Source organism: Schistocerca piceifrons, chromosome 11, assembly GCF_021461385.2.
Source record: "Schistocerca piceifrons isolate TAMUIC-IGC-003096 chromosome 11, iqSchPice1.1, whole genome shotgun sequence".
Taxonomy (NCBI): Eukaryota; Metazoa; Arthropoda; class Insecta; order Orthoptera; family Acrididae; genus Schistocerca; species Schistocerca piceifrons.
Window position 1 is genome coordinate 164,359,161 of NC_060148.1, and position 14,021 is coordinate 164,373,181.

The following is a 14,021-nucleotide window of genomic DNA, read 5'->3' on the forward strand; positions in this document are numbered from 1 at the left end:
GGGGTATCTCAGCTCACAGATTTTCACGTTTTGTTAATCCAGCACCTAATCTAACCTCAATAATCATAAGGATTCAGCTAGAAAAATGCGAGTAGAGAGAGAGAGAGAGAGAGAGAGAGAGAGAGAGAGAGAGAGAGAGAGAGAGAGAGAGAGAGAGAGAGAGAATATCATATCTTACTAAATGTTACTGATAATAGTCATAAAAGAAAACCCCTTCTTTGGAAGGCATAATTTTGGGAGACATTGGAGGGACATTTTGATAAGAATTAAGACTCTTAATAGTCACTTGCATCAAGGAACTTTTCATCAGGCAATTGATAGTCTGCCTCTCAACACTTTTTGTCAGCTCAGCACCAAACCTGTGGTACACTGGATCAGACTGCAAACACTTCATCTTTTGAATGTAATCCTGTTTGTTCAAGACAACTGTGGCATTTCTCTTGTCCACAGATATGGTAACAGTATCAGGAACCATCCTCTGTGAACACAAAGCAGCCATCTTAGCTGCTCTTCTATTACTCTTTGTGGAAGGTGCCCCAGTCAACAAGACATTCTTGTCTCATTACTTCCTGGGCAGCATCTAAAAGCAGCTTGTTTGACAGAACTTATAAATTAACAACCAGTGAGCTCTTGGGCATCAGTGTAAAATTAACCTTTCCCTAGCACAGATAAAGCTGTGGCCTCCAAAGCCTTGACTGTGAAATTGATTATAAAACACCTAGCCACAGAAACATTCGTTGAATGCTATGCACTTACAGAATTAAATTCCCAGTCAAACAGCGACCAGGAAACAATGTCCAGCCAATACCAAGAAGGTATCAAAATTTTTGAAACAGTTGTTAAATGTAGCTGAAATAATTCCTTGGAAACAAAACAAAATTGTTGGCAAGTACAATCAATTCTTTCCTGAAGAAAATCGAATCCAGTGCCATTGCTTGATCCAACTGACGGCAGGTGGATTAATATAATGCATAGTTTTTGTAAACATTGGAAAAACATTATGGTCTCAGAGTTTAACAAAAACGACACTCCCCATTGTGGTCCCAGTCTACTACCATTAAGTTTATCCAATATTCACAAGCTACAACAAATTTCCACCATGTAGAAGGAAACAGTGTGAAACCTTGAATGTCTCTTGTCATTTAAAATGTTCAAATAACTTACAGAAATACAACCATACGACATCTTCAACAACTACTAATATTTCGACAGCTTCACACTGTCATTTTCAAGGCATAAATGCAGTGACAGAGCCGCAGCTCACGTGGCCATCTCAAGATCCACAGGGAAGGGGCTTCTCTTTGACCTGTTGTCAGTAGTATTGTTGCTCCAACATACCATTTAGCAAAGCATCTTCCTACTGTGTTCAGCCCACAAGGGGTCGGTATGTGTGTCATATTAAGAACACAGCAGATTTCTTACATTTATTAGGACTGCATTTGAATGATTCTGATATTTGAGTAAGTTTCAATGCAGTCTCTCTCTACACTTGCACTCTCCATGTCTGATTCATTACTGTTAATTGTGATTAGGCTTTATGTTGAATTAACAAATCTGTTTCGACATATGTTGACTTATACTTTTTATTCAATGCCCCACTACAATGATCAAAATAATGAAGTTGCAATGGAGACCCTTTTGTCACCTGTTATCGCCAATGTGTTTATGGACAATATCGGTGAATGTACCCAGGAGTTAGTGATGTTGAAACCTGCATGCTTTTTTTTATATTTGTAGGCTATACTTTTGTGTTTTGTCTCATGGAAGTCCAAAACTTTTCAGAACATCTGAACTCAATCCAAAAAGACATTTGTTTCACTATGGAGTCAGAAAACGATGGATGTCTTCACCTTCTTGGTGTGTTGGTCGGAAGGAATTTGGATGATACGCTAGGATATGCCATTTATAGGAAGCCAATTCACACTGATTAGCATCTGAAGGCTGATAGTTGCTACCACCCAGATCAGTGTGAATTTGTACTTTGTATCTTGGTTCATAGGTTCTACATCTCAGGACATGAAAGTTTGTCAATTGAATTACCCTACCTCAGTCACTTGTCATCAAAATGTGTGTGTGTGTGTGTGTGTGTGTGTGTGTGTGTGTGTGTGTGTGTGTGTGTGTGTGTGTGTGTGTGTGTGTGTGTGTGTATATATATATATATATATATATATCGCTCTCTTGACAAACCATTAATTGGGCAATTGATGATAACGATTAGGTGGCAGCAATGTCTACGCCATTTTGCCTTATGCAATAAGCCTTTCTGACAGGATTGGTTGCATTCTCTGGTAATAAGATATGAAAGGTTTTCTGGCCACCTTATAAGATTAGGGCCCATTTAGGGTTCATAAAATATGATCTTGGTTTGCATAAGCCATGTGTCTATTGTATTTCTTGTTGTTCTATCATGTAATGTATTGGTCAGACCATCAGGATTGTGGAGAGCTATTGCACTGAGCATAAGCATCAGACATGTTTCAGCAACTGAAGAAACCTAATGCAGAAAATTGTCTCGACATGGATCATCTTAGAGGTGTGGTTACTGCTGCCTCCTACTCGCCCAGTTGGCCGTGTGGTCTAATGCACAGCTTTCTGGGCGGGAAGGAGCACCTGGTCCCTGGAACCCATCTGCATCGGTGAATGCAGGCTGGTTCCCCTTATTCCGCTACACTATGTCGGCGATTGCTACGCAAACAAATTCTTCACGTATGCGTACACCACCATTACTCTACCACACAAACATAGGGGTTACACTTGTCTGGTGTGAGACGTTCCCTGGGGGGTCCACTGGGGGCTGAACCACACCATAACCCTGGGTTCGGTGTGGGGCGGCGGAGGGGTGAAGTGGACTGCAGTAGTCGTCGTGGGGTTGTGGACCACTGTGGCTGCAGCGGGTACGGAGCCTCTCCACCGTTTCTAGGTCCCCGGTTAACATACAATACTGCTATCTCACAGATTGATCAATTGGTTATTAATATTCACTATTAATAACTTACGACATTGGTTCTCTTTGACTGTAAGGTGGCACTAGTATTTACAGAGAGAGGTATTTTGAGACAGAGAGAGAGCATGCTTGTGTAAGCACATCTCCATAAATTCGTTGAAAAATTGCATTTTTATTTGAAACTGAATGCACTATCAACAGTTAAAACAACCCTCATACTATACAGAGGTTGCAAACAGACCTTTCTTGGAAACCTCCAATTTTTATACACTGAAGAGCCAGAAAAACTGTTACAAGCATGCGTATTCAAATACAGAGATACGTAAACAGGCAGAATATGGCACTGAGGTCGGCAGCACCTATATAAGGCAGCAAGTGTCTGGCACAATTGTAAGATCGGTTATTGCTTGTACAATGGCAGGTTATCAAGATTTACATGAGTTTGAGCATGTGTTATAGTCAGTGCACAAGCAATGGAACACAGCATCTCTGAGGTAGTGGTGAACTGGGTATTTTCCCATAAGACCATTTCACGAGTGTATCATGAATATCAGGAATCTGGTAAAACATATAATCTCCAACATCGCTGCAGCTGGAAAAAGATCCTGCAAGAACGGGACCAACAATGACTGAAGAGAATTGTTCAAGTGATAAAAGTGCAATACTTCTGCAAATTGCTGCAGATATCAATACTGGGCTATCAACAAGTGTCAGTGTGCAACATCATCGATATGGGCTTTCAGAGCCGAAGTTTCACTTGTGTACCCTTGATGACTGCACAACACCTGGGCCTGCCAATGCCAGCATTGGACTGTTGATGACTGGAAACATGTTGTCTGGTTGGATGAGTCTCATTTCAAACTGTATCAAGTAGATGGACATGTATGGGTATGGAGACATTGTCATAAATCCATCGATCCTGCATGTCAGCAGGGGACTGTTCAAGCTGGCGGAAGCTCTGTAACGGTGTGTGGTGTAGTTGGAGTGATATGGGACCCCTGAAATATCTAGATTTTTCTCTGGTGGGTGACACATGTGTAAGCATCGTGTCTGATCACCTGCATCCACCCATGTCCATTGTGCATTCTGATGTACTTGGGCAATTCCAGCAGGACAATGTGACACCCCACACATTCAGAATTGCTACAGAGTGGCTCCAGGAACACCCTTCTGAGTTTAAACACTTCCACTGGCCTCCAAACCTCCCAGACATGAACATTATTGAGCATATCTGGGATGCCTTGCAATGTGCTGTTCGTAAGAGTTCTCCATCCCCTCCTACTCTTACAGATTTATTGACAGCCCTGTGGGGTTCGTGGTGTCAATTCCCTCCAGTACTACTTCAGACATTATTTGAGCCATGGCACGTCATGTTGTGGCACTTCTGTGTGCTCTTGCGGGGGTCCTGCACAACATTAGGCAGGTGTACCAGTTTCTTTGGCTCTTTCGTGTAAAAATTTATCAAGATTATATCATACAGCAGTAGATATATTATTAATTCAAGATGTAATACATGTACATGACTTAATATGTATAACAAATTAACTGTACTGGAAACCCAACTGAACCTGAACTTATGCATGTCATCTGTAATTTTGTATGTTTTCATGTATTCCATCAAAAATGAAGAGTAAAAGACTATGTTTTTTATTTTTGATACTGTTATAAAAGAAAAGCAAACTGCACTTAGAATAAAAGAATTGTTCCAATGAGGTTTAAGTTTTGTGAGAGTAGGAACGGAGAAGATGATAATGGCTGACTCAAACAGGCTGAAATAAGGAAGTGCACTGTCTTCATTACCTTCATAATGGTGATGGAAATAGTGACACTATGACACAAATGCAAGCAAAGTAGGATACTGCAGTGTTGTTTGAAGATGATTTTAAACAGTTAACACCTTTGAGAAGAAGTTGTGTAAAAGTATGGCCTAAAATGCAGAGACATGTGAGCCATTAGACACAACAATAAAAATATATACATCTATATAAACATGACTTTTAGCATAGGAGGCATGGAGTGGGGGGGGGGGGGAGAGGCAGTTGAATAAGGTGGAAAACCAAGCAGCCGCTACAGAAGTAGGAAACTGTAAGGGATGATATTAGCAGTATTTCTGCTGAACAGAAGTACTTTGTATAAATGTTTTGGTCCTTTTTTATGTTCAAATTCTATATATTCACTTTCGAATTCATAGTCATTTCTGCGTGTTTATGTTGTTGTACAGATTAAAACCCTGCTTTTCTTCTGTGCTTGTTCAATCGAAGAGCATACCTGAAATCTGTTAACAGCTATGCTCTTCTTCTCTTGACTGTGTAATTACATGCTCCTTGCCATCATTCCCTGAAAAGCTGTTAGCATGTAATCAGTTAGCAAGTCCTTGTGATAAACCAGTATTACTATTAAAATTACAAAGTATGAACGATTTTCCCTTGCATCTTTGAAATTTTATTTCACACCATTGAAGTATGCTCCAGTTCTGTAATATATATGTGTCAGTTTTCAATAAGTAATTGCAGTTCAAGACTAACTTAGGCACACTTTACCCCCTCCCCCCCCCCCCTGTGGCCTGGTGTCACATGGGATGCCCATTCCCATGCACAGTATTGAGATTTTGCATTACTATACAGAACCACTCTAGAAATTATTTCTGGATGCATTCTAAAATATTCAGATAAAAGTGGGCAGTGCTGGAATGTTGCCATCTGCTTTCTTTCGTACACAACATTCATCAGTTTTTCGTCAGCAAGCTTTTGAATATAAAAGTCTGCCTTTGACTGTAACTTTTCTGTGGACTGTGTGACACCCTCTTCTGTTTTTATTTTGACCTTAACTTGGCTTACATCCACTATTTGAGTGAAATGATTTGATTTATGCAGGGAGACAGAAATATCGGTGATCTTAGTCTACTGTTGCCCACACTGAAACTGATTTTATTGTGCAGTTTCACTTTTGTGATTCTAGTAAAGCCAACTAGCACCCTTAAATAGTAGTGTGACTCTCTTTAATAGTTAATTATAGAAATGATTTCTTCAGGACTTAACAACACAATTATTCCATGTCTTTTGCCCACCAGAGTTTTGCATTGGGGTGGTTTCATCCTCCTCACAACATTTCTTTGTCTATACACATTATGTGCAGGTGTTTCTTAAGTTTACCATGATCAGTCATGAGTCTGACTGAGATAAATCTGTTTTCTGCTCAAGTTCATGATTACAGAACTTCTCACGTAACATGGTTTCAGCAACATTAGCTTGCACGTTTTAGTTTTTGGACCAAAATAAAATATTCTTATGTGCTGCTTTCTGATCCAGCTATGTAGTTTTGAATTTACCGTTGCCTTATTGATGGTTAGGATAGTTTCTGGTTCAATAAATAGAGTCACTGTGCCTGTCCTGGTTAGTCTGTCAGCTTGTTCATTGCCACTAATTCCTGAGTGACCATTCTCTATCATTACTGATTTTGAGTCTTGCCGACTCATTGCTTATAGGGTTCCTAAGGGACACGTCATTCTCAATTCAAGCAAATACCATTAGTAGCTTTATTTCTATAAAGCAGAATTGACAATACTTAACTTTGGAGTTACATCGGTGTCGCAGGTGACATGCGAACAGTAATAGTCTTCGCTATGGACAAAGTCCAAGTAAGCACTTGATACGGATCACTACAATCTGTTCTGTGAGCGCTGGTCTACAACTGTCCACTGATGTCCATATACTGAGCCGTTCTGAGCGGCCGAGGCTGGCAGGAGTAGTGCTTATAATCACTTTTTGCAGGGCTTGCTTCTGCCATGGCACAGTCTTTGTCAGCAGCCTAATGGCTGACATTTCCCCACTGCCTTCTCTGGTTTTGTAAACATCGTCATTTCGGCACTTGTGGTTATGTGAGCACAATTAAATGCTTAAGGACAAATTTTCATCCATATTAGGTAGTCAATGAACGTCTGATTCCAATTATAGCGTGTCTGGATAATGATGTTCCATACAAACACTTGCAGAGAGCAATAGTTTGATGGACAACATGAGGTACAAGTTGGATAATGGAGTATGTGTGTGTGTGTGTGTGTGTGTGTGTGTGTGTGTGTGTGTGTGTGTGTGTGTGTGTGTTAAAAAAACAGACATGCTAATATCCTTCCCATAGATCCAAAGTGAAACGGACCTCATGCATGTGGCAGAAGTCAAAAAATCGTAAACATACTTGCATTTAAAAAGTAATAACAAACTTGTCACAAAACATGTAAGTGTACAGTAGGCTGAGGTGTGTAATTCTTTTACTACTGACCACATCATGAAACAGAGAGCATTTTGTCACATAATTTGCGTTGATCACATTATTGTGCTCATAGTGTGCAGAATTCAGATTATGCATGACACAAACATTATGTAGCGTTTCAGTAGTACTCATGGTTCATCTTATGAATGATGAACAAAATGTTCTGTTTACTTACAAGTTTATTTTATTTTTTTCTTATCTCTTTACAGTTAGCCAGTGTAGTATTTCCGTTTCCGTTGAAATATTTGGGGAAATTTTACAACTCCATTTAACACACCATCTTTGTTCAACTGATGGATGGATACTCCTTCATAGTTGAATATTTCACCTTTGCATATGTTCTTCATTACTGGAAATAATTTAGAGACTGATGAGCTCATGTCAGGACTGTAGGGTCTTTGAGGTATCACTCCCCAATTCAACACAGCAGTTCAGTTATTATATTTGCGGTATGTGGGCGAGAATTGTTGTGAGTGCCAAATGGCCCAGCACGGAGCTACTGTTTTGTTGTTTAATGAATTTATTATTATCCACTCTAGTGACATTCTGTGCAGTTCTTCTCTGATAGTAATAATAAGCAGCGATCATCATTTGTTTGACATTTGATTTAGCTCCACGAGATTATTTTTCTGTGTGAAAGATGACCTCTCCATCTGTACGACTGTTATTTCAACACAGGCTGTCTCTAACATTCATTTTGTAAATAATGAATGTTTGATGCAAGGAAACTTGACCAGCATCAAATCTTTGTTTCAAGTAGGTTGCAATGTCTGCACATTGGCACATGTGCATTCAAGCAATAAAATTTGTCTTTGGTTGACTTATTTGTTGGAATACAGAATACATAGACAGAATTCTTTTATGTTCAGATATTTTCTCAAATGTTGCAGGGCGATCATGTAGAAGTGCATCTGCCACAAACTTCACATCTCATTCATCTGTTGCTTTCACGTTCATTTATACTGACATGACGTTCAGGCAAATAAGTAACTCAGACTATAAACTGTACCACAGTCGACTATTAACTCAGTACAAACTTCACTTGAAGCACTGTGGATTTCAGTCAGATTTTTGCCATGTAGTGTTTCAGACTAAATGTTCAGTATTGATCCTGAACAATGCCAGTGCACAAGATCTGTGTGATAGCCATTTCCAACTTCCATAATAACAGCTGAGGAAAACAAAATGCAGGCTTTTTTCGGAAGCTTTGCACTGTGGCTTATACAACCAAAAATACTGATATGTCATCCAATCCGTGTAACACATCTTTGGACTCATAAAAATCGACATCGTGTGCTTTGTGAGTAAGGATTTGTACAGGCACTTCTGTGGTTCTGTGGTATGGTCGTCATTGCTTCCTCTTGAATGTATAGAACAGTTTGTATGACTTGCCCAGGAAACTTCATTTGAATGTCTGTGGCTTGAGTTAAAAGTAATTCCACCACTTCTGTAATTGCCTTGTGAGTTCAGGATTAAACTGGTATAGCCATGTCTTGTCATCCAGAACATTAAATTTTAGAGAACTGGCCATTTTATTTGCATGCTGTCAAAGCTGTGTTATGTTTCTACCATATGTTGTTATTTGTGGTCTGCTGGGAGAATTCATAGGTCTCATTGTGCATACATCTTGCAGTATCCCTACTTTTTAATCAGTATGCTAAGAAAAGTAGTTCAAGAAACCTGAGATTATCAGGGCATTCCTCTGGCCTTTATGTTTGATTTTGTTGCCCTTTGAGATTGACTCATCAATAACTAATGATCTCTCACATCTTCTTCTGTCATTAATTTTAGTGTGATCAGCAACAAACTCTTCGTACAATTCTGGTGGTGATAACAAAGTGCAAGCGCCATTAAAAACAGCAACTGATACAAGTAGCATGAGCAGCAGTCATATTGGTAGTTTCCTTTGTGGCCTTCCTTATCATATTACTCATACACATGATTATAATGCTCTACTTCGTACCCACTATGCAGAAAATACTGTTTTGCAATCAACTTCATGATATCAATTTTGTACTGGCTAGATCTCTGGTGTTCAACTATTCTGATAGTTCCAAATTTTTATAGGGCTCATGTAATGGTTCACTTGAACATGATCTACTTTTGTCTGTTGTGGTTTTTACACATTAGATGTTTATAAGTTACCTGTAAGAAAGCATGTGTCAGCTTGTATATCCAGTTTATTGCCTGTGTACACCTTTCTAGGTCATGAAACCAGATAGTCACAGTTGTCAAATAAGTATCATGATTGTTAATTGTTAATGTGTCTATGTGAACATCCTCAAAGACATCAGATCTCTTAGTGGCCAATAAATGTATATATCATTCTGTTGTGAGTGATCCTCCAGATGTGTTAATTATTTAAGAGAAAGCTTTTGGATTCTGTTTTTCAGGGACTTGCAAATTGTTTGTCACTTAGTAACTTAATATTCATTTACTGCAGTTTGATTAAATTCCTTCACTGTTTTCCACACACACACACACACACACACACACACACACACACACACACACACACACACACACACACACACACACACACGAGCAACTGCTATAGGTGTGCATATTCAAATACAGAGAAACGTAAACAGGCAGAATATGGCACTGCAGTCAGCAACACCTATATATGACACTATGTGTTTGTTGCAAATGTTAGATCAGATACTGGTGCTACAACAGCAGGTTATTAAGATTTAAGTAAGTTTGAACATAGTGTAATAGTCGGCACAAGAGCGATGGGACACAGCATCTCTGTGGTAGCAATGAACTGGGGATTTTCCCATATGACCATTTCAAAAGTGCACCATGAATATCAGGAATCCAATAAAATATCAAATCTCTGATATCGCTGCAGCTGGAAAAAGGTCTTGCAAGAGCAGGACCAGCGACAACTGAAGAGAATCGTTCAATGTTCAGAAGTGCAACCATTGTGCAAATTGCTGCAGATTTCAATGCTGAGTCATCAACAAGTGTCATCAACAAGTGTCAGCATGGAAACTATTCAACAAATCATCATCAGTATGGACTTTCAGAGCCAAAGGTTCACTCATGTATCCTTGATGAGTGCACTACACATAGCTTTATGCCTCGCCTGGACCTGTGAACACCAACATTTGACTGTTGATGACAGGAAATGTCTTGCATGGTTGTACAAGTCTCATTTCAAACTCTATTGAGGGAATGTATGTATACGGGTGTAGAGACAACCTCATGATTCCATGGACCCTGCATCTCAGCAGGGGGCTGTTGAAGCTGGTGGAGGCTATGTAACGATGTAGGGCATGTGTGGTTGGAGTGATATGGGGCCCCTGAAATGTCTAGATACCACTCAGACAGATGCCACATATGTAAGCATCCTGTCTGATCACCTGTATCCATTCAAGTCCATGTTCATATGCATTCCGTCAGACTTGGGAAATTCCAGGAGGACAATGCGATACCCTACATGTCCACAATTGCCACAGAGAGGCTCCAGGAACACGCTTCTGAGTGTAAGCACTTCCGCTGGCCTCCAAATCTCCCAGACATGATCATTATTGAGCATATCTTGGATGCTTTGCAACGTGCTGTTGATAAGACATCGTTACCCCCATGCTCTTGCAGATATATGGACAGTCCTTCAGGATTCATGGTGTCAGTCCCCTCCAGCACTACGTCAGACGTTAGTTGAGACTGTGCCACGTCATGTTGTGGCACTTCTGCGTACTCACAGGGCCCCTACTCAATATTAGGCAAGTGTACCATTTTCTTTTTGTCCTCTGTGTATAAGCATTTAATAGAGTTAGAAATTATTTAAAAGTTAGGTGTGTGTGGGGGGGGGGGGGGAGAGGGGGAGGGGTGTCATGGATGCACGCATTTGCGTATGTGTGCATAGGTATGTGTCAATTTTATTATAAACTGTTTTAGAAAGTAGGTTGGTACATATCGTCTGTTTAAATACTTGGTGTATAGTATGTTTGAATACATTGGTGCATTGCATCAAGCTACATTTAGATGATTTTTTATTTGAACATCTAATAATAAATAGGGCATGCGAAACAATGATTACATAGTCCACACTACTGTTGTGCATCATGAACTGTAAAATCTTCATAAGTGTTTCTCAGTTGGGATATACTCTTAAATTCAGATGAGAACGTGTATGCACTGGTTTTAGTTAAATTATGAACTATTATGTGTTGCCTCTTTTTTGTGATTACACTGAATTTGTACAAGTTACAAGAAGAAATAATTCATATAAAGTTTGGCTCATGTTAAGAGTTTATTGAATATTAGACAATTATGATGTCTTGGACATGTTGGTCAGAATGTAGCAAAAGCTGAAAATGTTTGAATTACCTAGTGCCATAACATAACGTCTTTGGGTACATGTAACCATTCACAGGCACTGCGGCTGTTCCAAGCTTCCTGACAGTTTACAGTGGAAGACAGAAGTACATGATAAGTAATATTGTGAGTTACACCAAAATGGAGCATACAAATTTTTTTTATTCATTGTTGAAGTTTTGAAGTTTATAGTGAAATATATCTTTCATAAGTGTACTCTTTGTAGAAATTTCTCTTTCCGATTACAGTTAATAATTTGTGGACTACTGAAATTCTGTGTCTCTATGAATGGATACTTAGTACTCTCTTATTCTTGCTTCAGGTCGATTAACCCCATCGGTGACCCTGGAGCCATGTTACTGAAAGAAACAAGTCTGCAAGGAGTGACTACTGATAAACTGGAAATTGCTGCAGTGAAATTGCCACATTTTGTCAGAATTGGTACTCAAACAGAAATACAGGCACCTGTGCAGGTATCTACACGGTGTGATGTGATATTTTTCATTCATAATAGCTTCATACAGCCAGTAATTAGTCGAGAGGAATATCAATGTAGTAAAGTCTCAAATTACTCTTGTAGCCTCCCACCCTGTGAAGTAATGCGTGCTGATGAACACCCACACATATTCGATATTTCTAAGAAATCTCTTACTACATGTGATAATTCCCAAAATTCTGAGATTAGGAATAAATCACTTGCTCAGCCAGGTTATCTGTATAAACGTTCTACAACACATACGAGCGAGACATCACTCACTTCTGTTATTTGTGGGAAACACTTTGCTAAGCCTGCTCATCTGAAAAGGCAGTCATTAATACGTACTCATGAATGTGATGTTTGTGGGAAATCTTTTGCAGACTCTAGTCATCTAAAGAGACACATGTTACATCATAGTGGCAAGAAACCACACAAATGTGATGTTTGTCAGAAAACCTTTAGTATGTACAGTAGTCTCAAGAGGCATGTTTTATTACATACGGGCGAACGACCATATAAATGCAATATTTGTGGGAGATCATTTATTGACTCTGGTACTCTCTATAAGCATTCCATAATACATACAGGCGATGGGAAATACAAATGTGATGTTTGTGGTAAGAGCTATCTGTACGCCTGTTTCCTCAAGAAGCATACATTAACACACACCGGCGAAAAACCACACATGTGTAATATTTGCGGGAAATCTTTTATCGAATCTTGCAATCTCAAAGCCCACATATTAATTCATTCTGCCGAGAGGCCACACACATGTGATGTTTGTGGGAAATCCTTTAAGGTGTTTAGGCGTCTGAAGATGCATAAATTTATACATACTGGGGTGAGGCCGTACAGATGTGAAGATTGTGGTAGTTCGTTTACTCACCGTAGTTGTCTTAAAACGCATATCTTAATTCATACTGGGGAGAAACCACACAAATGTATGATTTGTGGAAAATCGTTTACCACGTCTGGTATTCTCAAAACACATTCATTAATTCATAGTGGCGATAGACCACATAAATGTAATGTTTGTGAGAAAGCTTTTACTACTGCTGGTAATCTCAGAAAGCATTCATTGATTCATAGTGGTGAGCGACCTCACAAATGTGATAGTTGTGGGAAATCCTTCACAGAAGCTGGTCATCTGAAGAGACACGTTGCAACACATACTGACTAAAAATAATGTTCATGTGCTGTTGGTTGGTAAGTTCAACTTTAATCTGCCAATTTCATGTAGAATACAATAACACCTCTTAGTGAGAGACCAGACAGTAGCTAAGCATGGTGAAAAGGAGTCTCAGAAATAATAGTTGTTTTAATGGCAGATTGCATACTGATATCAGATAGTCTAGAGATCAGTACTCATTTTAAGAACTGAAACATAGTATTCAATGCAGGGCCTGTATTGAGGCCTGTAATTTATGTGATGATGCAGTTGAAAATTAGGCCAGGAGTTTTTTGAAATACGTTTTGTTAATAGTTTTCTGAATTGTAATTTCTAAATGATGATTGCATTAATGTATATAATGTTAAACAGAGAGATCCAGGTGCTGTTTGTAAAGATGTGTCTAATGTTAGTCATAAATCTTATTGTATCCAAACTTTTAGGAATATGAATTAAAGTTTTTATTTGCCTGTATGAACTTCTTTATTGCCAAAATATGAACATAGGTTCCTAGTGTTGTATAATTTAATCATAGTCTGAAGTTTAGGTGTGTGTGCAGTATTTACAATTTGTTATCAGTAGGTTTGTTAAATATTCTATGCCACAGAAAAGTTTGGTATGTGAATTTTTAAACATGGTCAGTAGAGGACAGTCCAGCTGAGATGCTGTTCAACTAAGCCACTGGATCATATTGTTCACATTATGACAAAATATTCTGGGCAGATCAGAGCTTGCGACATCATTCAGTGGCTGAGTGCATGGAACAGTTAACACAGTGTGACCAAGACTGAAGAAAATATTCGGGCACTTGCATGCTACTGAGGAACTTAACCAGGACT

At 39.1% G+C, this 14,021-nt stretch overlaps 1 protein-coding gene across 6 annotated transcripts in view; it reads left to right on the plus strand.

Annotated features, from left to right (window-relative positions):
* The window catches only part of LOC124720035 (zinc finger protein ZFP2-like), a 174,457-nt gene extending 160,852 nt beyond the window's left edge, over positions 1-13,605 (plus strand). For 5 of the 6 annotated variants that reach the window (XM_047245285.1, XM_047245286.1, XM_047245288.1 and 2 more), the window contains one exon: positions 11,859-13,605. In XM_047245285.1, the coding sequence (XP_047101241.1) occupies positions 11,859-13,194 (1,336 nt within the window). In that variant the 3' untranslated portion in view covers positions 13,195-13,605. Of the gene's footprint in view, positions 1-11,594; positions 11,663-11,858 lie in introns of all 6 variants that reach the window. The other variant, XM_047245290.1, reaches the window with a different exon arrangement.
* The last annotated feature ends 416 nt before the right edge of the window (positions 13,606-14,021 follow it).